Raw genomic sequence first — 27,732 nt, 5'->3', positions numbered from 1 at the left:
GCTTTCTTCTCCTGTTGTTAGTGCTGCCAGTCTCAAACTGCTTGAAGCTTTTAGCTCCAAAACAAGTAGCATGGTCTGGCTTTGAGTGTGAGGAGAGTTCTCTGTGCTCTCTTCCAAGCACCAGTCAGGTCAAATGGAGGCTTGCCTGGAGGGAGGGCTCTCCCCTTGGGGTAGACAATGCTGATAGAAGTGGCTGGCTGTGATCCTGCTGCCTTGAGTCAGATCTGAGTAAGAGATAGCAGCCTACCTTGTCTCGTCTCTCTGCGAGTGCTCACACTGTCCCCACACCCTGGTATCCCAGCATCTTCAAGAGATTAGTTCAAGCTTGGTATAGAGTCCCTTGTGTGGCCTTCTCACACTGTGTGTAAGGTGTTGGTGGTCAGATAGCATCTTGAAAAGATGAGAAAAGAAGAATACACCTCACCTAAGCTTTGCCTTCACAGTGCCCCAGCCCATGCCTGGCCACACTGCTCCGAGGGGAGAGTTCAAGCAAGGAACGCCCAACATTGACATTTTGGTTTGCACATTTGAGGGCTGAACTGAGAACACTAAATAAGCATCCGAGATTGCACCCTTCCTGCTCCACTCACTCCTCTATTCCCTGCTTTCCTGGAAGGGTGTTAGGCAGTTTCTGCTCCTTTAGGTTTCCTCTGCCCCGCTTCAAGCCAGCTTTGTCCCCTGTGGTGGTCACTGCAGTTGGAGGTAGGTAAGAAGGCAAAGGGACAGTGTGACAGGTGATGGATGGGATGGGTGGAGTCCTTGGTCCAGGATCACTCACGGTGACTAATTGCTGGTTTATCCTCCTCTTGTAGGTCAATGTGAGTGGTGATTTTGAGCTCTTCAAGAGCTCTCCCAGGGCAATGGCCGTTTGCCACATTTTGAGACAAAGCTACCGAGTAGTTCACCAGATACCCCATATTTTCTAGGATATCGCTCCAGTCATATTTTCACTGCAGCAAATAGCAAGGCTTTAAGAGGCACTTATTTATTTAGTAATTCCGTGCAGCTGGCAAGGGTTAAGAGCCATCCCTGGATGATAGCAGTTCTAGTGAGAAGTATGTCATAGCTCTGGAGACTTTATCTAAATACTCACATGCTTTGTGGTGCACAGGTTTCAGATTTGAGTTATTAGTTTTAAACTCCTGGTCTTCTTAGGAAAACACCTCCCCATCCATCTCGTTTCACTGCCCCTGAACCAAGGTTGGACTGTCTAGAGGATGGCATAATATCTACTGTGTGTTTGCCTTGATGAATGATTAATTCCCCAGTTGGATCGTGGGGGTTTGCTGAGCACTGGGGCCAGCAGGCTCCTTGGCTTCCTTGCCGAGCATATTTGTTTAAATGCAGCAAGTCCTTTCTCCAGTGTTGTCTTTGCAGAATCTGGAGGGGTGAGCCTTTTGATGTTTGTATTTACAGTGTTTTCACATCTGGATGTCATTTGTGACACAGGCTCTCCTCCTTTTTCTATCCCTGTGTCTTCCTGTAAAATTCATTTTGAACATAGAAGCTCATGTGGCTTTAATGTGTAGTAGTCGGCCAATGTATTTAGCAGGCCTGTAGTAGGCCAATAAAGAGGTACCTTGGGTCATGCTGTGCGCTCTTGTAAATTTATCCCGAATTAACCCTGATTGGCATCCAGCTCCCCTGCTGTAGAGATACAGATGTGCGCGCTCTCCAACATCTGCTGTTTCATGAGGAGCTGTGCCATAAATCCATGAGCCCCAGTGACCTGGAGTCTGAGCTGAGGCTTTGGGGATGCTTTTGCTCCCGTGCTTCATGGTCAGGAGAGCTCACAGGACAGGTACCTGCAAGATGCAGGTGGCAGTGCTGCTGGTGGAAGGGCAAGCTCTGTCCTTGTGTTTTCACATGAAAACCCTGTCGGTGTTGCAGGAGGGTGTTCTTCTCCCTGAGCAACGCCGAGATACGGCCTCCAGTGCAGATCCTTCTTGTGGCTCCCCTTTCCGTGCAAGTGGTTTGAATATCCTCGTCCAACAGGTTTCTTTGGGGCTTGTAATAATTCAGCTTCATCTTTTAAAATGCAAACTTGGGCATGGCAGAGCAGGCTCCTCCATCTGCCTTTACTTGCAGAGGAGAGCAGGGGAAGGAGATCAGAGCAGGCAATGCGTCGCTGCAGTCCTGCAGGCAGCCTGGATGCAAGAGGAAAAACATAGCCATCAATTTCTAAATGTCAGCAGAGATCCCCTGGAAATTATTTATTGCATCTGCTGTCGTATTTAATGATTTAACAATATACTAATAATCATAATATATTAACTTTGTGTAGTGATATACCAATCAATATAAAATAATGAACACATCTAATGGGTTTAATAGTATACAGATGTTTACCGCCGTTCTCCCCAAAGGTTTTCATACAGCTCCTCAAGGCTGTGCTCGGGCAGTTCTGATCCCAACCCCTGAGCAGCCGCAGCGCTGGGGCTGTGCCGGCTGCTAGTGAGTACGGGGTCACTGCAGGGAGCTATGTGGCCATTGATCAACCCTTTAAAGCACCTATGAATCACGACAGTGGTGATTGTATGAAATGTACAACTGCTTTGCAATGTGAAGGTTAATCACGATTAAACATTTCCTTTGGTTTTCTTCTATCCTTCCACCCGGATCCAAACCCCCAGAGGTCCAAATGCCTGTCAGGGACACTGGAGGCTGCAACCAGCATAGAAGGCAAAGGTGCCCAACCTCAGCCCGCCAGAAGGACTGGGTGGGTCGGGCAGTGTGCTCACACATGTCTGTGTGTTCAGAGAGGACAAACATGCACTCTGTGCACTTGTGGGGGCCATGTGCACCCACTGCATAGAGCTACAGACTGTGCACACACACACACCCCGTGTGCACACGCTCTGTGCACACACGCACAGCACACACACCGTGCTCACACCATCACCATGAGCGCACAGGTAGCGGCTGCGTGCACACACACACCAGTGATGCACACACACTGTGAACACAAACTGTGCATAACACCCGGGCCTCACACGTTGATACAGGTGCCATGCGTGCCCACACCACGTGCACGCACATACACACATGTAAACTGCATGCGTGAGCCAGGCACATGCTGACCGTGCACACGGACACAGCTCGTGCACAGCGCGCACAGAGCCGTAGACCATGCACACACACGCATTGCACACACGGTGTGCGCACACTCGTACACGTGTTCGTGCACACACGTGCACACACGTACACACGCGCACACGCGCGCTTTCTACCTCCCTCCCTCCCCCCCCCCCCCCCAGCTCCGGGGCCGCCCGCGCGCCCTCATGCGGGTGCGCGCGCGACCCATGCCCGCCGCCTCGACGGCGGGTCCCGCGCGTGCCCCGCGGCGGGGCGGGGCGGGCGCGCGCGCGGCGGGATCGGCGTCTCGCGGGTGGATTGGTCTGGCCTGGCGGCGGGCGGGCGCGGGGCGGGCGGCGCTGGGCGCGGAGCAGTCGCGCCGCGGAGCGCCCGAGGAGCGCCACCGCCGCGGCGGAGCGGAGCGGGTGTTCCTCGTCCATGTGTGGGAATAATGGTTACCGAGGCGTGAGCCGCAGCGAGAGCGAGACACCCGCCGCCGGGGGAAGCGCCTGCATGGGGCCGGGCTGGGGCTGCCTGCGGGGCTGAGCTTTCCCCCTCTCCCTCGTCGGATGCCGGCCGGAGCCGCCTGGGTCGCTTCTTTTGCTGGTTTCTTTTTTTATTCTTTTTTCTTCTTTTTTATTTTTCCCTCTTTTTTTTTTTTTTTTTTGGTGTGTCCGTGGTCCTTCCCCCCCCGCTTGTTTTCGGCCCCGCCGCTGCCCCGCGGGTGATGGACCCGTAGCGCCGTCTGCGCGGCTCCTCCGGGGCTGACCGGGCGGCGGGTACGCGGCCCGCCTGGCGCGAACTTCGAGCCCCGGGTTCGGCCGGCCGGGGGGGAAGAAAAGAACAGGGGGGAAGAAAAGAAAGGGATAAAGAAAGGTGAAGAGACGCGCTGCCTGCACGCCGCGGAGGAGCGAGGGAGCAGCAGAGAGCGGCGGAGGACTGCGGCGGAGGCCGGCGGGAGCCCCAGGGCACCTCCGGGCCGGGCGCCGCGTTGTGCCGCTGCGGGGGGGCCCCGAGCGGCTCCGCTCCTCGCGGGGGCCGCCCGGTCTCAGCCCGTGGATCGTCCCGCGGGGGTCCGGCTCGCCGGCGGGACTCGCCATGGTCTGCGCGCCGCGGGGTGAGTACCGGCGGGGCGGGTGGGATCCCCGCGCTGTTTCCTCCGTACCCTGCCGGGTAGCGCTTTACTGCCGGGCTGTGGGAGCCGGGGAGCTGAGCGGGTTCGCGGCCAGACGGGAGAAGGAGATCGCCGCGCTTTCCGCCCGTGCGATCGCTGGGTGCGTGCGGGGCTTTTTGTCTGTTTCTTTTTCTTGTGCCCTTTTCGGTGCAGCCGACGAGGTGGTTTGGTTTTTCCGGCCGCGCCGTTTGCTCGGTACCCCCCTCCCCTGGCCAGCCCCGGCTGCTTTCGGGGTCGGTTCATGTCCCTTTCTGCCGGGGGGCGGATGTTGGGGTGCGGCGGGGCGAAGCGCGGAGAGGCAGAAACCGGTCGTTACTCGTTGCCGAAGGCGAACCGAGGAGCTCTGCGTACGGAATTATGGAGAAGGATTGTTCTGGGGGGAGACTGGGTGTGTTTGAATTAAATAACATAATAAAACAGAGCAGCAGCAGCGGGGAGCTGCCGGGATGCGCTGCGCTCCCAAGCTGCTTTTTTTTTTCACTCCATTTCGCACATTCCTCCAGTGCGACCGCATCCCGCTTCCCGCCCCCACTTCCAGGAGGGGATACACACACGAAAGTAATAGCGATTGAATCCCTGCCTCCGTCAGGGGACCGAGAGCGGGGCCAAGGCGAAACACCCACCCCCTCTCCGGTACCCAGGTGCCCCCGAGCCGTGCGGACCCGGTTTCTCCCCCCCGCCGGTGACCGCCGCCCGTTAGTGCTCCTCTTCGGCAGAGCGCGGCGGTTCGGCTCCTTGGGGTGCTCGCTGAGCAGGCGGAGCTGTACCGGGGCTGCCGGGCGAGGACAGCGTTAGATCCGGCGTTGCTGGCGATCAAAACCGGTGGCAAACTCCCAGATCTGTAGCCGGCGATTTAACCCCTTCGGAGACGGCCCGAGCGCCGTCTGCGCACAAAGAAATAACAACTCTTAACATGGTTTTCGTGCGTTATTTTCTCCTTGTGTCTTTTGGCCTGAGAGCTGCCCCGTCCTCCTCCCAGCCAGGCAGACGGTGCTGGAGGATCTGCTGCTGTGCCTCTCTGCCCAGCTCCAGAGAAAAAATTAATCCAATTAAGAAACTAAACCTTGTGTGTTTAAAGTGACAAATTTGAAAGGGGAAAGGAGTGGGGGGGGGAGGTGAAGGCAGATTTCCAGATCACTGGTTAGCTAAAGATGGTTTGGAAGAAGAGCTCAGGAGTAAGGCGAAGGCAGAGGGAAGGCAAGAGGGGACCTTTTTAAATGGCAAAGGCTTGTATGTCTCTCTGGAATTTAAACCGGTTTTTAGGCTTGTAAAATCTTCTTGAAGTTGCGCATTTATCTGGGGAGGCTGCTCACGAGCTAATCTTCTCAAGGCATGTCCTGATTTTTTTGTAACGTTACAGTATCTGAGGTCCTTTTAACCTAATTCTGTAACAAAGATAATTTCTTGTTACGTAAGTTACTGTTCTGAATGATTGCTTTGGGTCTTGGAGATCGTCCTTAACCGCTCTCCCCTGCGCCGCCGAAACTGGAATTATTTACTTCGTTATCGATTCTTGACAGAAAGCCTCGCTCAGCTGGGAAAGGCTGCTGAGGTATTACAGGAAAACAGTCTCCCCGTTCTTCTTTCTAGAGAGCTAAATCTCTGGTCATCCCTGATCAGAGGTTTATGTTTATGTATAAATCCGATTTTCCCCACATACAGACTTACAAGGGCGAGCTGCTTGATTTATACACACAGCATTAACTTCCTATAAGTGGCAGACTTGTAAAGCTCTTCAAGAATTTTCTTCTTTGCTGAACACGGTTCCCTCAAACTGCCCTGTGCTAAAGCCAAAAGGCACTAGCTCGGGCTGCTGAATCCTTTTTTTCCAGAGGAGATTAATGGTATAAAACAAGCAGGCAGCGTTTTATGTAGCTGGATATTGAGGTTTTGCTGTTACAGAGCGATTTTAAATTGGAAGGTGGGTTATTCTGAGTGAAACCTAAAGCCTTGTTTATCGGAGAGTGGCACTCTGTTCTCATAAATAAATGTAAGAGCAAAATACATCCTAGTATTACTCTGTCAGGACACGCAGTCATGTTGGACCTTGTGGCCTGGGCTGGCTGAATTGAATAGTGGTGTCACAAGTAGCTCTTGCCTTTTTAAGTTGAAGAAGGGTTTGGAGTGTGCTTCAAATTCCGCTGATAAACTGCAGATATTTAGCAGTAGTTGGTATTTATTTTGCAAGAATGATGCAATTTAAAGTGTTAACTTTTGGTAAGGGGTGCAGATACCGGTGTTTGCTGTTGTTGCTTTTCAAACTAAGAGCTGTTAAGATGTTTAGTGGTGAGACGTTGACAAAAGTGGCAATGAAGAGGGCTGCATTCTTCAGTGAGCCCCCGTGCTGCACTGCTTTGGGAAAGCACAGATGTGTGTGTCATTTTCTGCCTTAAATCTTTTATTTCTTCATTTTTCCTTGGCTCCCAACATCCTTGTGACAAGTGACCCATAATAGCTAGGGATTGTGCTGTCTGGATACGTTTGAATATGAAGCAGTCTTTTGAAGGCCATTATGGAAGATGTAGGCAAGTCAAATTATTTGTATCATTGGAATAGGAAATGTAACCTGGTTAATTTTAATGACTTGATGAATTTGCAAGATCTGAAGTCAGGCAGGTATAAGAATACGTTGCTCCGCTCTTAATAGCATGTTTGAGCAAAGATTGGCATTCTGCATCAGAAATGGAGATTTTTAGGGTTTCTTGCAGCCTTTTATTCTTCTGAATAAGACGGAAGTTCTGCACTAGGTGAAGAAACATACGGTTTTACCAGAAATTATTTCCTACACTGATCAATTACCAGGAGATGTAATGAGAAATACACTCCTTAGGGAGGGGAAGGAGGGATTGCCATTACATAATACCCCCTGGGAGAATTTCCGTATCGCGTAATGAGGTTGGTGATGGAGCATTTGGGGAAAATGCCTATGGATAGGAATTTGTTCTTCAGATTTCCATAAGGGAAACATATTACTGAAAAATAGGCTTGTTAAAAGTAGTACTGATATGTTAGTAGGTGGGTGCTTTGCCTTTACACACATTTCTTTTGTTCTCATAACTACTATGTAAGAGATTAGGTAACCATAAGATTAAAACATCTGCAAAATGAGAGATGCTCGTGAATAATTCCCTTATTTAACACCAAGGGTAAACCATTAAGGGCTTATGTTCTGTTCTAGGCTGTGTTAAATTATTTCTGTTTCTGTATTGAAAATAGGTCCTAAGGACAAGAAAATCTCTAGTCTTAATGGTGTAAACACAGCCTTATCCTCATGCTGATGCAAATAAAATACGTAGAAATGCATATATGTGATACTGTGGATTCAATAAAACTTGGTAGTTGGATGTGTGTTTTCAGAGTCCTTGTAATATCCAAAGGATTGCCTAGGAGCTGACTGGAGAAAGGAGAAGAAAGCACTTTAAAATGACTTAAATACAGCCTTAACTTCTTTAGTAGCAGTTGCTTTAAACAGGAAAATAATTCATCCCCACACACCTGCCGTTCACTGTGTTTCACACTCAGAGCCGTGGTGAGCATGGAGCTGCTCAGGCACAGAGGTGTTAAAACCAACAGAGGAAAAGGTGAACAGCCTTAACACCTCTGTCACTGCTGCGGAATTTGCCTAATAGGAGCTGCTCGTTTAAAACCCGAGTGCTGGTGACTCGGGTAATTCTTGTCCAGCTTTTGCCCCCTGAGTTAGGGATGCACGGGTTTCTCTGAACATGGCCCTGGGGCAGGTTCAAGCAGCCGAGGTGGTGCAGGGACCTCGGAGGGAGGCTCTGGAGGGGCAGGCAGGTCTGCACTGCTGTCTCTTCGAGAGGAAGTTGGAGGTGCAGTGGCTGTTCTCAAGTCCTGGCCTTGATGTCAGTGTTTCATTGATAATATTTCATAGTATTCCGTGTGCCACCTCGTGGCTGCGGGCGCACATTGCAGCCCGGAGGGGTGCCTGGGCCCCGTTTTGGGGTGGTCTTGGTGGTTTTGCTTTGTGTCAGTTATCTGTTCTGGTTCACCTAACAGTGACTCAGCTGGAAATGCAAACCAGAGTGGTGGCCACTCGCTGCTGCCTACTCTGTGGCTTCCAAACTTTGTGGTAGGGCTTGGCTTTCCAAAAAGGTGAAAAATGGTGCTAGATTTAAGCACTGAGGGTGGAATCAGTGATGTTTCTGTGCCGTGTAGAAATGGTTGCCATCAAGGGAACTGGACACTGTGACTGGTACTGGTGGACAGGCTTGACTGTGGATGGTGACACCAGGGTGGTCGTCTTCCCTGCTGCCCCAGCCCCTTACCCTGCCAGAGCTTTACAAAGAGTGATCCCTGCATTAACCACCTCACAGGCGGGATTTAGCATGAGAGCATCTCTCGAGGTAGCTAATGACATTTCAAACTGTAGGAATGGCAACCTGTGATTGCTGGTTCTTCTAAACTTAAACTAGGATGGTGCTGTTGACATGGGTGTAGAAAAATAGGCTCTTCAGAACATCCATCTGTACCTTATATGGCTGCATTGAAGGGGTGAATGATTAAAAAAACTGTATTCTTTAATACTATAAAAATAAACCTTGCTTTCTGGTGGGTGGTAGGAGAAGTGCTAGAGTTTACATGAGGGCAGCATTTCAAGGTGGCTGTTTGTGCTGTTACCAAAGATATTTGTAGCTTGCTTACAAAATGAGTTTTTTTAGAAATACTTTTAATTTTGAAAGCAGTCAGCCTGGCTTTTTGTGGAAAAAATGTTGCCATGGATGATAGCTACAGGCTTTTTAATACTGAGTCAAAGCAAGCTGGGTACGTTGTTTGCAATAATGTTGTTGTCAGGGGTAAAAAACATCTGTATGTGGATGCCGTTTCTGCAGTAACTGCTGTACCAAAGAGGAATCGGGGACATAATGGGTATACATTTTAGGGATTTTTTTCCCATGGACTGATCAACAATAGAAAGCCTTTTGGCCATTTAGATACCTGCAAGTAGGTCCTTACTCCAGAACTGTAGGTTATAAAGTTATAGTCTGCCTTCAGAATGGTTGGAAATCTGTCATAAATATCTCCTTACCACATACCTCCTGTCTCCCTGGATGATTGGCTCTCTAGCAAAGCCTTCCGTAGAGGGTGTACTGTAATCCTTTTACGTTACTACTTCAGTGCAGATTACACAGCAAGAAATAATTAGGAGATTAATTTTCACCTGTCACTGCCAATAATAGATAACCTTGATACAGTGACAGGGCGAGGAATTTGGGGAGTGGAGAAGCTGTTAACCCTGTAGTGATTGCTGCAGGGACCAGCCAGAAAATGGTTGCCAGAACATGACCTCCCTGCTCGCTGTCAGCGAGGGGAGAGACGTGTTCATCCTCCCCCTTCCCCGTCTCCCGCGGATGCTGTGCCTCTTCCCGCAGCCTGTGCTGTGGAATCTGCTCTGTGCCGCAGTGGTCCGCGCCTCGTGCTAATCAGCCCCGAGCAGGCGTCAGAGACCTTTGTAGCCTCGCCTTTTAATTCCAGTGCAGTTCTGTTGCTTTTCATGCTTTCCATTCCCAACCTGACTGGTGTTCCTACTCTGCAAGGGAAGGGAGCAAACTAATGAAGATGGCTTCATTAGGCAGAGCGCAGTTTAGCCCTCGCTTCTCTCCAGCAAATGCAGCTGAAAAAGCATCCCACAAGTAGCTGTGCTTTTGGTCTTCAGAGAGGGCAAAGCTGAGGTGCTTCTGCTCCCTTTCAAAACTAATTACTAGCTTGCATCAGGTGAGCCTAAAACCATAGCTTGTGCCCTAAGACAGGGAAGAAAGCCCCCACCCTTCCCCCTCTACTTCTCTTGTAGTTCTTGCTTTTGTGCCTAAGTTGAAATCTACAATCTGTTGAAAACGTAATAGGAAACCAGCCTACAGAAAATGCCATTATTCATATCATCGTGAGCTCATTTATTTTATCTGCAATAGTAATGATAAGACAGACTGCTTGGCAATGCTGATAAGCTGAGAAATATCTCAGAGCTATTTGTAAAAGTTAAAGCAGATCTTGGTACTGAGAGATAGGGAAACTGATGAGCCTTTGGGCAATCTGCAGAGCTGAAAGCTAATAAAGATTTTAATAGGAAGGCCTCATTAGGATTAGGGAGAAGATCTATTATCTGGGATTTACACAACACAAACACTGGGGCAACTTTAATTTTTGCTGCTTTGTTCACTAAATAGTATTGCTGAATGTGAAGCCTTTTTAACTCTGATCTGGATCTCTTCGTACTTTCAAGGAGCCATCACTGCTGTTGGTTGAGGAAAAATGGAAGGGCAGTTTGTGTGGGAATGCGTTTGCCACACGTAAGAAGTGCCAGACCCCATCATGTTCAGGGGCCAGTCACTTTCTGGAGGTGCAGAAATACAGCTGTTTGCAGGTGCCTGGGAAGGAGGGTTCTCAGTAGCATTGTTTTTCCTGTTGTGAATGGCATGTCTAATCTTTCGGCCCTGAAGAGCATCTTTAGAAAGAAATTAACATATTGCTGTTGTGCTGGTTCTCTTGATGGTGAGACTGAAATACTATTCCTGGACAGCTTGTCCGCCCATTCAGCCTCATGGGGTGCTGCTAACTCCCAGTTCCACAGTGGTGGCTTTTTCGTTAGTTGTGATACCCACATGGGTAAGGCTATTTTGGCAGAGGGGCTGTCTGCAGTGCCACTGGAGCTGGTATGGTAGGAGTATGTGCCATGGGTGAGCTGATCAAATGGCTTGGTAGTTAAACAACAGGACTGAGTTAGCACTGTGTGCTTTCTTGTGCCTGTGATGTACAGGACATTCACTTTTTGAGGACCCTCAGTGTGTGCCAACACCTATCTCATAGGCTCAGTGGCTTTATTCCTCATGTTCAACAAAGTATGTAAGCTGCTGAAAAAGCATTAGCTTATCCAGAGCTTACGGATGTATTTAATAGAATCATAGAATCATAGAATAGTTATGGTCGGAAAGGACCTCAAGATCATCCAGTTCCAACCCCCCTGCCGTGGGCAGGGACACCTCACACTAAACCATCCCACCCAAGGCTTTAATATTTTTCGCAAGGACCATCCAGACTTTTTTTGTGGTTGAACTGAATTGGGAAGCAGGAGAAGCCATGCTGGAACATTTTTTGGTTTGCTTTTGAGGACCAAGCATGTTGTCACCTGATTCTGCTAACCTGCAGTTTAAACCACTTTTACATACAGCCAATGAGATCTAGTTGAACCCTTAATGCAGATTAAGGGGTTTGGTAGGTGATATCCATGCTGGCTGTGAAAACCACGTGTGTGACTACATATGTGTTTGGGAGCTGTCTGGTTTCTTCCTTGTGTGGAGCACCGACAAGTACAGGAGTCTCAGCTTCTCCCTGTTCTCGTGGCACAGACCAACTCCTCTCCTGCTGGATCAAATAACCCTAGTTGTAACTACAGTAAGCGTTGCTTCTATGGAAGAGTAGTGTTTGGAAACCATGTTCTTGTGTTTTCAGTTACCTTTAATATGATGTAGCAACCAAAAACCAAAAGGGAGCTCAGCACCATGAGCCACAGGGAAGTTTATTCTAGACAATAGTTTGGGTTCTGCTGGTTTAAACTGTTGGTTTCCTAGAGCCTACAGTAGACAGGGTAATGATGGATTTAACTCCAAGTATTTCATCTTCCATGTGCTTAAGGTACTTGCTTTGTGGAGACAGATGGTCAGGCTAGCTGCACCCACTGCCCGGGACATAAAACTTTCCTCCAAGCGGGCTGGTGTCAGGTCATTGCAGCTTGTTGGTAACAACTCACAGTTTATGTCAGCAAACCAGCACGGCCTCCTAAAGAACTAGCACTGTTTGCACGTAACATGTTGCTCCAGCAAGGCTGCCGTTTGAGAAGTTTCTAATACTTATGTTTGATATGAATGAAACTTTTTGTTTTGTCTGTAGACCGCAACGGAACTGGAGCTGACTCGTATCAGGAGTGCCTTGATAACAAGCAAGGTATGAGATCAAGTCTCTCCAACATGGGCACTTGGGACTGATTTAGCTTTATTTCTTGCAGCTGAATTGGTTGCTGTCTCTGTGTCTCTCGCTTTGTCTCCCCTTTTTACTTTCTTTTTTTTCCCCTCCACTGTCTCCAAGCCAATTCACTGTTAACAGCTCCATGTCAGCTAACCTGTTAGCTCAGGGTCTCATTACATGTTTGTGATAAGGCTTCTCATTTTTAGCACCCCAAACCCTCTGTTATTAAGGAGGAAGTGGGAAGGTTGTAAAACAAAAGTAGCATGTGCTCTTGCTTGCAGCTATCTTCTTCCTTGAGCTTTAGTTGCACAGCCAAGCAGAAAAACATATTAAAGTTGAGTTCAGGGAAGGCACGTGCTAGGCTGGGTTACCTTAATGCCAGACATGCTGCAAAGATTTGTGTGCTGTGCTGACGTGCTGGCCCAGACTTGTCCGGTCTGCTGTCTTCTGTGGCAAAGTTGGTAAGAGCTGGAAAAGTCCCTTGTGACTTACAAGGGAGTGATGATGGTGAAGGAGGGACCTGTTATCCTTTCACTGTAAGCATGGAAAGTAGAAGAGTCAGTAGAAATGAAAATTGTAGAAGTATCTCTGAAACAGGACCCAAAGGCAAGGTTATTGATCCTGTATTTAGAGAAAGGGTTGGTGTATTATGTTCTCTTCAGATGTCCTCTCTCAGTACTGCAATCAGAAGTGCTACTCCATCGCTGTAGCTGTGAAGTGAGTGTTGAACCTTCTGGTAATCAGGGAGAACAAGCACCCTTCAGTCCAGAATTTCATTCACTATAAGCTACAGCAGAGAGAGAAGAGGAAATACTTACCCTGACCAGGTTATAGGCATCAGTTACATGTCAGGTTTTACCCTGCTGTTGACCCAGATCTGTAACAGTAGTTAAAAGGATCATTTGCTGAAATTTTGACTCTTCTTGCACAATTTAGTGAAGTAGTACCAAGAAACACAAAAAAAATCCTGTCCCAGTTTTGGTGCTTGGTTGGGTTTAATTTTCCACTGGTGTTTTCGCTTTCAGTATCCATCAATCAGTGTTATATGTGCTTCAAGTCAAAGCTGCCGTGAAGTGCATCCCCCTGCTGTCGTTGGGGTTTGGGGAGGGCTGCTTGGGAGGGGGGTGGTTGTTTCTTGTGTTTGGTTTTGTTTTTCTCCTCTCAAACCCCCCCCCCCCCCCCCCCCAAAGGTTCATTGTCTCTCTGGTGACCTTTCTGCTCATCTTTTTTCACTATTTCCCTCTGCTGATTGTGGTAAATACCTAATCATTGCTAAGCTTTTATTTCAGGAGTTACAACTGGAAGACTAATGTGGAAGAACTGTAATCAATAATGGCTTTTATTATTAGATTAAGTTTAAAAGTCTTCTAGAGCAATGTAATTCAAGATCCTTCTTTGATAGATAGCTTGTTCTTGGGGAGAACAGTTTTTTTTCCAGGGAGGTTTTTCTGGTTGTTGGGGGGGTGTGTGTGCGTTGCATTTGACATTTTGTAGAAAGCAACTGAGTTTCAGGTTGAAAAACACCGAGCATTCTCACTTTTTGAAACCAATTGAGTCCCTTGGATGTGCCAGTTACCCTGGTTTATCTGGCAGGTGGTATTAAAGGGCATTATATCCATCACTTTCATTTATCTGTCAGTACCCCAGATATATCCTGTAGTGTGTTTTGTTGATGGGTTTCTTCTACTTCATTGTTAACATGTGAACAAGCTGTATCACTGTAAGTGCTTTCAATCCAGTCTGAATTGGATCTGGTTTGGGTAATTTACCATGTCCATGCTACGTGTTAAAGCAACAACCTTTAAGAACACAGAGGTTTAAAGGTGAAAGTATACGCAGCAACTTGTAGTCAGTCTCTTACTGTCCAATCCACCTTACATTTTGTGAGTGTGCAGCAGAGCTGAATCCACCATTTGCAACAATTTACGGAATATAAAATACACAGCTGCCAGCAGACCCATTTTTCTGGTTTCTTTCGGTTATGTTCAAAACAAAACACCACCAATGGCTGGAAGTAGCAGTGGCTCTTTAAAAGTATTAAATCTTCAAGCTATGTGAAATGCAATTGCCATGGCTTCTTTTTGTAACAGCGTGCTTGTCTCCTAGAAATTATGCTATAATGAGGTTTGGTTTATATATTTTACCCCTTTCCTCGTTAAAGTGCTATCTCTCGGAAGAAGCGCTTTGTGTCTTGAAATACTGTGTGGTTAAAATGAAGGCAGGTTTATAAGGATTTAATGTACTTAGGAGCCAAGGTTTTGCAGCTTTATGGCAAAGATGTTTTAACAAAGGGCTTTATGGTAAGGGTGTGCTGTATTTTAGGCAGGCAGTTGCTTAAGGGAAAATTTTCAGTGTGAACACGTCACGGCAGCAAGGAGAAATTCTGAGGGAAACAGGCCTCTGAGATCCAGTCACCGTCTTGGCTGATGTTAAGCCTTAATTCTTTGCATTTTAGAGCCCTGAATCTTTTTTTACCTTTTGGCTCAAGGAAGACAAAGTCTTGTGCCATGTTGTGCAACAACACGAGCAGGTCATGTAGGTTTCTCATTATAGTGCTCAAAGGCAGGGTGCAGGAGAGTGTGCCCAGGACAGATGGCATCTGAATCCTTGAAGATTCACATCTTCTCAGGCTAGAGCTTGATGTTTCAACCTTTTATCTCCAATACTCATTATTAAATTCATACCTTAAAAGCAGACTTTCTGAGGGTTGGGATTTGGAAGTGAAGAAGGCAGCAGTTCTGAGCAGTTGGCCATCCACTGCAGCGGAAGACGTGTCCTGGATCCGCCTGTTTCTTTGGGATACAGTTAATACCCCATGGCTTCCTGAGAGCCAGGGGGTTCTGCCATGGAAAACAGGTATAAAATTACAACCAGACACAGTTGTTGCTAGAGCTTCTCAATAGGAACTCACTGTTAAAACAATTCTGTTTTAAAGGTTAGGCAATGAAAAGCACTCAGCTAGGGCTTTGGTGGCAGCCAGGAGACACAACCTCGCATCCTTGAAATAGTGTGTAGAGAGCTGGTCTTGGAAACCGATTCCAAGTGTTTCATGTTATCATTTGCAGCGCCTTCTCTTATCCATAGAAAATTGCGGTTTACTTCAGTGGTCTTCTCTGTCCCCATGCATGTAATGGGTATTTTGCCCTACTGGCTGCTAGCTTTCCAAGCAGGTTCCTTCTGGAAGAACCCAACACCTTTCCCTTTTCCATCTTTCTCTTTCTTGCTAAATATCATGGTTCTGTGTTACTTTTCCACAGATGAATTAGTTTCTGTTTTCCCAAGAGGAGCATGGTTTCACCTTGCTGATAGCACTGTTGACTTCCTAGGACTCTATATTTCTTCCCTGGTGTTCTACACCACGTCCTAAATTCAGTACTGCTTATTGATTTTGTTAGCTCACCTCTAGAGGGAGGATAGATGTGATTTGGAGCAATGCTTGGGAGCAAGGACAGAGGGTAGTTAATCTTGACAGTGATCAAAATCTGGCTGCAGTCAGGATGATAGCAGTGCCTCTGTCATGAGTATATGGAGGACCCTGGGCTTGTGCTGAGTGGATCTTGGGCAGGTTGCTGAGTAATTGTTACAGTCTGTAGGGCTTCATTTTGAAATAGTGGCCATAAACTGAAGACTTTTCATCCTGTTACCAGTCTCCTGGGCCATGCAGTCCCAGTGTGTGTCATCTCCTATTAGTCTTGATGCAACCGGTGACCTTGTTTGTGTGAGCACATTAAGCACAACATTAATACCTAATTTGACTACTTTGAATTCAGACAGGCTGTAATCAATCATCTGAACTCTCTTGACAGTGAATATGGCTGGGTAGGATAAGGAGAACAGATGAAACGCATGCTTGGGCCTAAACTGTAGGAAATTAGAAATCTGCTTGTGAGCCTGTGTAGCTGCTGTAACTGTAGCAGTTGGTGGAAACTGGTTCGTCACTGGAAGGCAAAAGCAAGAAAATTGTGGTCGTTGTAGTGGTCTGTTCAGCCTTCTTCCTGCCTGTTAAATACCAGCATGGTAAATGAGACTGCCAAGATACAGAGGCACATTTTAGAAGATGTTCTTGGGAGAAGTTCTGACATATTCCAGTTTTTGGATCCCTTCTGAACCCCAGCAGGGTTAGTTTCAGGATGGCAAAGATGAATTATGAGGCAGATAAATAAAAGTGGCAGAGTGGCATGGCTGGATTGAAAAGCGCGGTCAAAACAGCTCTGTCACTGAGGACATTATTTCCATTAAATGTTTCAAGATTTATTATTGATTTCAGTGAAATTACCCTTGAAAACAGATTTCCTCCAAACCTTTACTTTTGGATATTTGTCTTGGAAGTCCTTTAGGAGGCAGAAAAAAATGAAACTTCTGCTTCAAACAGTTTTTATGTTTTGAAATAGGCTTTTTTCACTGTATGAACAGTTTAAAAGATATTATTTATTATTTGTATTCCAGTCATGCCTGTGCACTCCAGTTACGGCCTAAACGTCATTCTGCTAACCACAATGCAGACGGGGGAGGGGGATCAGTTTCTGCCTGAAAAAGCTTTGGGTTTGTATTTCTTACTGGGGCTGCATTGATTGAGGGTGCCTGTTTCCAAAAGAAAGAAAAACTAAAAAGAAGCAGCAAAAACCCCAAACCCCAACCTTCTCATTTTACAATATGTTGGCTGCCTTTTTGTTTAAAGAATTATAAATACATCAGCAGACTTTCCACAAAAACACATATGCTTTCTTCCTGGTGAGCATGATAACGCACTGCGAATCCTTGCGAGAGGCCTTGAATCTCCTTCGAGTAGAGGATAGTGCTGAGGTTGAAATTGAGATTTTAAAGAAGTGTCTTCATTACAGAAGATGCTGGTGGGGCCTCATTAGCTGAAGAATTGCCATTTTCTGACTAATTTTTTCTTTTGCCAGCATGGGAACAAAGAAGGAAAGGAGGAGGCAGAATAAAAGCCTGTGTGAGTGTACGTACAGAGGCTGCAGCTCTTAACTGGTAATGGTATCTGGAAAGAGTCCAGGCTGTTGTAAATATGAACTTTTGTCAATATTCCCCAAGCTTCTTTGGACTCTAGGGTGGGCTTTATTAGCTGAAGGTCACACCATTGTGCTGTCTCCCTCTCCTGAGACCTCTGATACCTTCCTGAAAGGACAGCCCATTATCCCTGGGCTTAGAAGCCAGCTTTCTCTTCAGTGGCGCTGAAGCTGATAAGCTTAAGAGGCATATTTCATCCCCCTGCTGCTGCTTTCAGGAGACAAACAGTGTTTATCGTTCCTGATTAATTCCAGTTGAACAAAAAAACAAAATAGGAGGTATGTGTGTGTGCACACGTGCGCGCTCGCACGGACACACAGGGCTGACTCTTGGTTTAGGCTGGTGGTCGTGCATAAGGTCAACTCATCACACTGGCCATGGTGAGCAGCGCCTGGTGCTGCCTCTTTGTTTTTCCTAGGTGGTGCGTCTGAAGATTGATTTAGTAACATGAGAGGATCCTGGGCTGCGATCATTGTAAAGAGAAAGGGGTAGAAAGAGGGACAGGGTAGCAGCAGCCTGAGCATCAAGGCTGGAATTGATTTGTGGCAATTAAACATTAAGGTCTGTGAGAGCAGGACCACCCGCTGGGAGAGTGGCTTTCCATCACCTGCGGAAGATGAATAGCCCTAGGAGAGAGAAGGGCAGGGATTTCGTACTCAGCTACCTGAAACGAATCATAAAAACACACTGTATCTCGCCTCTGTATCTTACAGCCCTGTTCATCACAGCTAAATCCCTTTGCTGGGAATTGTATGCAAGAGAGTTGGAATATATAAATGCTAATTGCTTCTACTGCTTTGGTTTCTCCATTTCACTCTTTGGATCTGGCTTGAAATTTGTCAGGAGGTGTCTTGCTGATTTTTTTGTTGCTACCATTTGAGTAGGAATGTGTTCCATACATGGCTCCCAGTTTCGGAGGGTTACCTTTTCCCTTGTGCTGAGATTCAGAGTACAGAATGAATAACAATTGATAACACGTGCAGTGAATAGCATATTGTCCCTCTCAGTGCTCCTCTGTCAAATGCCCAGGTAACATGCCCCAGTGGCTGGGGCATCCAGGGCTGAGACCTGTGCGGTGTGCTCCCCTTGGGCACCCCATGCTGTGCAGGACACCTCGCCTACCTGTGCCTGAGGTTTTTTGGTGGAAAATGAGAAGACTGGGACTGTGCACGGTAGCGTTTGTTTAGATGACCATGCAGCTGCAGCCCAAGTAAGGCCTTTTACAAAGGACTCTATATTTCCTTCAGCTTTGTTGTGTGGTACTTGCCAAGGTTGAGGAGTGAAAGAAGAAGTCGCACTTGGTTGAAAGGAGCCCGTTGGTATCGGGACCAGAGGAGAGTTTTTACTTTGTAAAACTCTGAATTTTTCAGCCTTTTGCAAAAAAAAAAAAATAAAAAGAGGCTACAAATATTATAGAGCTGAGGTGAGTGAACTGCTTTCTCTCGCTTTGCTTTTTGTTCATATTAAACAAATGGGCCCTGACTGTAGGTGAGGGCCTTCACTGCTCTGCCCCCCACTCTGTGGCAGAGCTGCTGCATGTGGGGCATGTTTAAAGCAGATTGTAGGTACTCACGTTAAACTGAACTTCATTTCCTTTGCTAGAACAGACAGAGATGGAACAGTATTAGAAATAATTTTACTAAACTATGTTTACTTCTTACCACTGAAGACAATATTTAAAGATGGATTTTGCTATTACAGCTCTGGTGCTAGTGTAAACAGGGTCTAATGGGAAAGGCTGTAAAGTAATAGGGCTATTGGTCATCTTTGGGGAAAAAGGAATTTACATAATGTGGCTCAAACTAGAATGGATCTGAAGCTTCGGCTGACCAAACACAACTAGCATTTCTGCTTTAAAATGTGTACAGTAGCATGAAATGGGAGTGGTGGGCCTCTAATACTATTTTTTCAAGGTAAGCTGCACAAGTCTGTGTCTACTGGGGGCACTTATATGCCTTTGTGGATTGGGTTAAATTTGTCATTCTTCACATAAAATAGAATGCAGTTAAGTGTTAGATGAGAACCTCCTTAAATACACCACAGACTCCTTTTTCAGGGCAAAGTAGATTTAAGGGTTCTGAATCGTTTATGGCTCTTTCTCCAGATTGGTTAACGCAGTGGAAGGATGCTCAGTAGTCCAGTGGTGCACCATAGACTGCAGTAAGATATGGACTTGCTTGGGCCCCAAGTTTGGTGATAAGTGACATGTTAATACGTGCTTGGCAGAGCAAGCTCTTCATTTCCCTTAAAGTGGAGGGGGCAGAAATGATCTCATTGGACAAGATGTCTTTGGGCTGCTGGCCACCGTTAGGTATGTCCTAGACAAGATTGATTTACTCAGTGTGGACAGATTATTTCCCTTTCTCTCCCCAAATCTGGTTTGCAGTAGCTGCTAGCAAGAGCTTTCCACCTTCTGTATCACATGAAGCATTTTAGCTCTTGTTGAAATATGAAGCTCCCTTCCTTTATTAAAATTAAGAAGCACTTTCTCACATGGCAAAGTGATAATAAAGGCTGAAATTGGATCTATAACTTCATGAAAAGAAAGAGAATTTTTTTTTAAGGCAAATCATGCATGGTAATACCTCCATTGTTCTCTCACTGTGTTCTTTGTATTGCTTAACTCCCTGCGAACAAAGAACCCATAACTGGAATTGTAAAAATAATCCAGGCATTTAAGTCAAAACTCAAAAGGCCCTTGGGAATCTCATGCAAAGGTGTGCCCTTGAAATGGTGGTTTATGAATTGTCTGAACAGGTTTGAACATCCTGGCCCTGAGGAAATCTATGGGAATTTCGCTGCTGACTGCAGTGGGGTCAGGATTTCACACTTGGTGCTTTGTACGTACATTGAGCTGGGCCGGCTTTCAGGCTTTGAGAAAGCCTGACTCCCTCCTTGGAAGCAGGCAGGAGATTTTCTAGTTGGTTGCACTTGTGAATTCTAGTTAAGGGAATTGCTTTTGGTCCCCCCCGTCTTTGTCACTTACTTAAACAAACAGGCAAACTGGAAACATGCACTTGCTCAAGCTTGAGCAGTAATGCTTCCTCAAGAGCTCTTGTTACTTATCTAGAACTGAAACTGGTTGGGAACGTAGTTTTAAGCTAAGGTTCAACCCTGCTTAAATTAAACCAATTCAGCAGAGAGATGGGAAATCTTATTCCTACTTGCAGATGGCTGAACCCAGCTCGTTTGAAGTGTGAAGGTTCGGTCTCTGAGCTCCAGCACAGATCAGTAGGGAGGCTGCATTATGAGTTGAAGCTATGAGTACTTACCTCTTCACCAGTTTATTGCAAAATAATGTGTTTTTTAAAAGTACAGGTTTATCTAGGGTCAGAGTCACTGGAAAAGAAGGTACTTAAATGGACAGTGAGGGAATTAGTCCAAAATTTGTGTGCAGATCAGCTGAACACAGAAGTTAAGCCCTGCCTGAGCAGGAGGTTGAGCCAGGTGATGTCTTCAAGTCCCTCCCACTTAAGTGACTGTACGGTTCTCTGATGTCTCATGCCTGCCCAGGGTATTTGAGCAAACCACTTGATTGTCTGACTCTGGTCATTGTAAACAAGGACATCATATTCCTCTACCATGTCATGGGCCATGGAGAGGAAAGTCACCAGAGTTGTAGCTAATTCCACTTTGTCCTCAAGTCTTCCGTATTCGTTGTGCACTGGCCAGTGACATCATCTGTTGTTTAACAACTGCTGCTGTTGGTGGAGTAAATTCTGTATATAATGAAAAACAGAACTCAAAGAAACCATAATCCCCAAAACACATGATTCAGGGCTCCAGGAAAATGCAACACTTAAGTTACCTAATCATGGTTCTCCATCAAGAAAGAAAGTTTAGGAAAAATTGCCAGGAAAACCTTTGATGCTGTCAGCAACGATATCCCGCATATTGTTGTCAGTCCAAAATAGTTCCACAAAGCTCAACAAACGGATGTCTCTTGAACTTGTTTGCATCTCATTCTAGTAGAACTCGGATCAAAAACGTGGGCTGTGTGCCCCTCATGTTACTATCAGTAGTTGTAAGGGGGAGCTGGAAAGCAACATCCTGTGTACAACATGGAAGTTAGTTTGGACTCTTACGCTGCTCAGGGGATCACAGGAATGTTGCAGTGGCTGAAAGCTTGGCTGTAACTTTTCCATGCTTAGCTGTAATGGAATGCGTAAAAACATAACAATTCCTTGATGGAGCCTGGAGACACCCAGCCCTGGTGCCGGTAGCAGTACACGCTGACCGCTGCTCAAGGGAGGGATGTTTCTCAGAGTAGTCTGCGCAAAGTAACGATCACAGCCCAGCAGGGACAATTAGAGAATGTTAGAAGTAAATGGTTCATTTCCAACTTTTTCTGCCCAAACACAGCCAACAGACACTTAAAAAAAACCTAAATGAAAAAAGCTGGGTTGTTCCTCACTGTAGCTGTGTCTTGAAGGCTTTCCTTAATGAGCTGTCTCCTTCTGTCCAATATGGAAAGGAAAACAAAAGAGTTAGAGACCTTCCTTTGTCTCTGTGTGATTTTAATCTGATCCATTCATTCCTAATCATCTTGAAGGATTATAAAAGCAAAACCTGTTAGGCCTTACTTCTTTTCTTCCTCTCCCCAACATCATCATTTGTTCTTTTATCATGTTGCATTTCTTTACCCGTGAATCAGCTGCCTTTTAATTTTTTCCTATGTAACAGAAGTCGGGCAGGGAGGGAGGAGGGTGACGGGACTGCTGCTGTCTTTGATTCGTTCAACACACAAGTGTTCCTTGGCCTTTCATACCGAGGAGTGGATGTGGCTCTTGAACAAATTGGACCTACTTGTTTGCTGGCCTAGGCCATCTTGTTATCCAGCCAGCTGTGTTTTGATCTTGGAGGGCCGTTTGAAGATTAAATTGAGACATCTTTTGTTACTATTAAGTGCAGTAATTAAATCAGCTCAGTGTTATTTAAGTGTGGAAAATGTCGCTTCTCTGGCCCATGGGTGCCTGAAGTTGCCATTAGACAGCTGTGTTGCTTCCAGTGCTAATGATGAAGAGGTGGGAGAAAAGAGCCAAGTGCTCTCCAAATAATTTTCAGCTCTTTCTGGGTTATGCTGGATCCCCTCCCCACCTTTTTGTGTGACGTTTCTCCCCCGTCTCTCCTCAATTCATGAAGAACAAGGTTTTTGAGAAGGAACTCCAGTTTTTGTGGATACAGAGCTGAAGGCTAGTGCCCTGTCCCATGTGGAGGGGTGGTGTGCAGTAGTGAGTTCCCTGGATCACTAGCCTCTGCTCCATCCCTGAGTTTGCAGGCTGTTGGCTCTGTGAACAACAAAGGAGGCTGAGCTAGCAGGATGGATGCAGTAAATGAGCAAAGTTGTCTGCTCCCCCCCTTCCTCTGTAGGGGGGAGTCTGCCAGTCAAGTCGATCATGGCAAGTACATTTGTTCCCATGAGGGTCATTGTAATACAATTTGCTGGTGAAGACTGGCCTGACTGTGAAGTGGTGGCACCTGGGAGATGTGAACTCTGGCTTAGGCCAGGGCTGGTATCATTCAGAGGTCACCTAAGGCTTAACAAGCTGAGAGTCAGTTGCCCTTACCCGGCCCCCTTTGCCTTCTGCTTGCCAAGCAGATTGCTTTGAGAGCAGTGGCTGGATGTGATGATTGGCAGCAGGGAGCAGAGCAGAGAGATGCTGGAAGAGAAAGCGAGATCCTCAGTGGGAGAAGCAGTTCTTCGGAGGTCGAGTATGTTTTAATGCCAGGTTAAGTTGCGCAAGCAGTATTGGTTCATTGCTACTGGCAGCACTGATCACTTGAGCATTGCCTTACTCTTTCCCATCATGCCCTTTAGAAAACCCGTCTTGCCTCCTGTCTGCAGCTGAACGTACAACTTGCTGCTTCTCTGGTTTCCACAATGAAATTCGGCACTCTCACTTCTTGGCAGGGGGAGCAGAGCAGCAGACAGGATCACCCTCAGCCTCTTTTGGCTACTGTGCTGCCTGTCAAGGTGAAGCAGTGTGCTCCTCCCCGAGCCCAGGCTCCAGCCTTGCTTCTGAGCCATCTTGTTATTCTGTCCTCCCGGATGCACCCGACTATCCGGCTTCCATCTCCAGTAATTGCCCAGCAACATCTATTTGCATTGCTTTGTATGCTTCTGTGTTTTATAGAGGGGGAAATGTATTTGCACTTTGCGAGTGTTTTTGAGCTGTGGCAAGGGCAGAAGTATGGCAGATGGGTGGGGATGAGAGAATCAGAAGCATGATGAATCTGTTTTTCTTACCTTGTTTAAAATTGCCTGTTAAAATTCAGCAGCCGCACCTCCGATCAGCCTAATAGTGTCTGCCATGTTGCGAATACACAGTCATTAGTTGGTCCAATTCATGCATGCTGAGGTAGGAGGGTGATGTGAATGCAAAGGAGATGGAGAGAATAGGAGTTGGGGGGGCAGAGGAAGGAGGGGGAGAAGCTTGGTAATACAGTGACAATGAAACATACGGTAGTCACACTGGAAAACTTTCTCCTTCATTAGCAGGGATCTGTTGAGTTTCTGCTCACATTAGGGTAATTAACACAAGTACAGATTGTTGAACATCTGTGCAGTTTAACTATATGGCCGGTTCCCAGGCTTTAAACAGGGCTGTGAGGAGCCAAATGCAAAGCAGTATGAAAAGCCCACACACTATTCATTTTACTGAAATTAGCATTTCTGGATGAAAGCTGATGTTGCACGTCGGCTATAAATTTTCTCTGGTCGGTTGCCAGGCTGGCTAATGATCTGAGGGGAGGGTTTGTTAAAAAATGTGAAATTTGTTACTTTTAATATTCTGGAGGGGAAGTTTCTATCTTGCTCTTCCTTTCTTAAAAGGCAAAACAAAAACCCAGCAAAACAAAGCATATGGGTATATTATATCTAATGTGCTTCTAATCTTTTTCCACTGGAAACTCAGGAAGGAATTGCTGGTTCAGCCTCCATCAGGGGCTCTTGGCCTTGTGGAACCATCAAGGCTTTTTAATATTTCTGACCAAACTGCAGTTTTAATTTTCTAGCCTTGTAAAAGCCTGGGAGTCTCTGCTTACGACGTGTTGTACGTACGAGCTGTGTAAACGAAATGCAGAGTTGTGTGTGCAGGATGGTGGTTACACAGGTATCGCCTCTCTGCACACCATCATCCCGTAACCCTGTGTGTGGACATAGAGTTATCAGGACAAAGGTTTAGCTGTATTTGTGGAGAGCCTTCTACGCTGATTATCCCAGAGGACTGTTGTTGTGCTGTAGCATCTTGAAGCTTCCTCCTTGCTCATTTTAACCTTGCCAGCTGAGAGCATCTGGGCCACAAGGCTTGACAGGCTCTTGACTGTAATAGCTGGCAGCAGCGAGTTCTCCACAGAGGGCCCTTCATGCCACAATTGCCTCTTACACCTTGGTTCATCAGAGCCAGTGCTTGTTGGCCTTCAGGCTATGTAGCAGTGCCACTTAATACTTCAGGATTTTTGTTGTTCTTCCCTGTTTGGATAGGGACAGGGAAATCGTCTGTAAACGGATGGTTTGTGAAGCCATCTTCACATGGGCTTCTGACATTGACAGTTCATGGTCATGTTTCTGATAGTGGATATTGAGCATTTTTTTACTTCTTACGTACAAATGTTCACTGGGAAGTTGAGGACAATGGTTTCAATGCTTGACTATCCCCAATTTTCTCTTCTCGATAGGATTCCACTTGTGACTTTTTTTCTAACCATCTTCTGGTGTTCTGCAGTGTTCCCAGTTGTGTATTGACTTGGGTGTTCTGGCTGTACCTATACTTCAGCCTATGAGCGATGTAACTGCGTACCTGAATACACAAACACACCTAGGTTTGTATACAATTAAATGAAAGACATCTGTTCAGATACAGGATTTAACATCTGCTGAAATTAAATACACACACAAAAACCCCCAAACTGACCAAATTTTTTTCATGGGTGTAATTGCTATGAGGCAGATGAACCTCAGCTGGGACAACAATTAGTGTACCATGTGTGTCAGGGAGTTTTATTTTAATGGAGAAGACATTCATGTGTGGAGATAAAAAGCCGAGCAATGTGCATAAAAATAATAATCCTCGTTAGCTCTGTTTTGTCCCCGCTGGTTTCACTAAGCAAAAAAATGTTGTTCTTGGTGGGTTCTTTTAATGTAATCCCTGTGGGCTGATGTGAACAGAGCTGACCTTTGAAACCCTACTTAAATTTGAGAAGGTTTGTATATTTTTTCATGTAATTGGGAAAGGAAGGGACTTGGTGGCTTGGAGGAAATGTAATTCTTGCCAAGAGTGCAGTGATTTGGTCCTTCACTCCACCCTCACCTCCTGCTCTGTAATGGCTTGCGCTCCAGCCCAGAATTTAGCTTGGCATCACTTGAAGTTGTTGGTTAAATTATTGCTGTCGCACCCACCAGCTCCCCCACAGTCTGCTGACAAACATCAGAGCTTGCAGAGCTTTTTGTTACCAAAAAACCTTCAGGGACCAAAATGCAGTCTTCAGATTCAGCCCTGCAAATGTCTGGGCTTCAGGAGCACCATCACCCACATGCCTGTAGGACAAGCCCCGTAAATATAGTTCTCAATGCTTTGTCATTGCAGGATTGCTTTTTAGGGTGAAGATGTCCCCACAGGCCAGACTTGCTGAATCATATAAAATTATGCAAGTGCAGTTAAAGATGTGGTGTGTTTTTGAAGAGCTAATTTTGTTAATCTAGTCCAAAGGGAAATTCGGGCTGGCCTACTTAGTCCTCTGACAGTTTTGCAGATAATTATTTGTGTGTGTGCACATGGATGCACACCAGCTTAGTTAGGAAAATGAAAATTGAGTCAAAAACTGAAGAGTGCCATGTATGGATGGGACAGGGGAGTGCTGACGTTTTCTATTCAGAACATACAATGAGGAATTGTTTAATCACAGTGTTATTGCGTTAAGCAGTGTGGTTTTCCCTGGACTTGATGATTGTCAGTGATAGTGTATTGGCAGAATTGTGTCAGTTAAGTTGATGAGCATGTCCAGTCTTACCAAGGTTAACATCTGTGGTCCCTGGATTTGTACCCCATGTATCTCTGCTTGGATTTTATTTGGTCTCATTCTAGGAAAACCCAGTTCTATAGAAGACAGTGAAGCTCAAGAAAAAAGCCCAACAGTATTCCTATTAAAACAGACAAGCATGGATTATTGTCTGTAACTATTTAGGCAAACCAGAGTCACCTATTCGCATATGTGGAACTGACTATGAAATTAAAGGGCTGCTATATCTCTAGATACGCTGCCAAAATGAAACAAAGCGTTCCTTTATGAATACCTCAGCTCTTCCTCAGCCCTACTTCTTAAGAATATTTCCCAGAGACTGGACTTAAAATGCCTGTTCTGTTCCTGGAGAGCAGAAAATGGCGATACATCCAGGGAAGTGGTTTCAGAATCGTGTAAGAAAGCAGAAATGCGGCTGGTGAAATGGAGACACGTGGCTGTGCCTGGGACCCCAAATAACTCATCTCACTTGCAGTGAGACTACTTGGAATGATTTTTCAACCAGATTTTTCCAGCATGTACACGGTGGTCCCTGCCCAGCTGGGAGACTGTAGGGCATGCACTGAGAAACTCAGGGACATCATTTTGAAGGACTCCCAAAGTTTCCTTGGAAGGTGCTATTTCATTCATCACTAAGCTAACTTCTGCAAAGCAGCAAGTTCTCTTGTTCTTCTATGTGATCACTCTGAACAGGTAGTTGCATTTAGTTAAATACCTAAAAGAAGCTCAGAGAACTTGGCTGTTGTTTTAGGTATGCTGTATCTCCTCAGCCACCTCTCAGACCTTCATCAGACACCAGACTGAGCCCTTCTTGCTAATCTTGCAGTTGTGTGGTTGGAATTATCTCCATTGTGTAGATGGGAACACTGAGGCAGATTTGAAATTACTTGCCCCAGGCTACCTAATGCTGACAATAGACCACACAGTCCCTCAGCCTCTTTCTATGCCAGAACCATTCTCTTGTGTCTGCGTATGGAAAAACCATAGTTGGGCAAGCGGAGAGCAGTGTTTGTTATGATAACAATGTGCGTTCAGTCCCAAAAGGCCATCGGACAGTGATGGATACATCGCTGTGAAATTAAAATCACCATTGATGCACAGAGGAAGGGCTTCTGTGCACACAGGAGGACACGGGAGCAGGTAGGCAGTGGGATGAAGCCGACAGCGTTCGCAGGGTCCAGCAGCCCCTGCGCCAGGCAGCCCATTTGCATTCCTCTGTCAGGGAGTTGGAAGCTGCCATGGAGCAGTTTACACTCCAGCCCGCTCCGGCCTTGAATTATGCATGACCAATTTATCATGCCCCCAGCTGAAAAACTAATTGTGTCCCTGGGATATATTTACTAGAAATTGTAGTTTGCTGTGCTGGGGTCCCCAGAGTGTCCGGCAGAGCAAATGACTGGGAAGTCGGAGCGTGTTCAGAGCAGGACTCCTGGCTCCACTGGAGCCACCGCGCTGTTGATAGA

The 27,732-nt window shown here is 46.3% G+C and overlaps 1 protein-coding gene across 21 annotated transcripts in view; it reads left to right on the top strand.

The window, feature by feature from the left end:
- FBRSL1 (fibrosin like 1) overlaps positions 1-27,732 on the top strand; it is a 530,544-nt gene that overhangs the window by 419,944 nt on the left and 82,868 nt on the right. For 15 of the 21 annotated variants that reach the window (XM_065692101.1, XM_065692092.1, XM_065692091.1 and 12 more), the window contains one exon: positions 12,152-12,205. The exons of 5 other annotated variants lie outside the window; for them this stretch is intronic. In XM_065692101.1, the coding sequence (XP_065548173.1) occupies positions 12,152-12,205 (54 nt within the window). Of the gene's footprint in view, positions 1-3,481; positions 3,666-12,151; positions 12,206-27,732 lie in introns of those variants that run through there. One more of the 21 variants, XM_065692105.1, reaches the window with a different exon arrangement.

Source organism: Lathamus discolor, chromosome 12, assembly GCF_037157495.1.
Source record: "Lathamus discolor isolate bLatDis1 chromosome 12, bLatDis1.hap1, whole genome shotgun sequence".
Lineage (NCBI taxonomy): Eukaryota > Metazoa > Chordata > Aves > Psittaciformes > Psittacidae > Lathamus > Lathamus discolor.
This window is presented reverse-complemented; position numbering and strand designations above follow the sequence as displayed.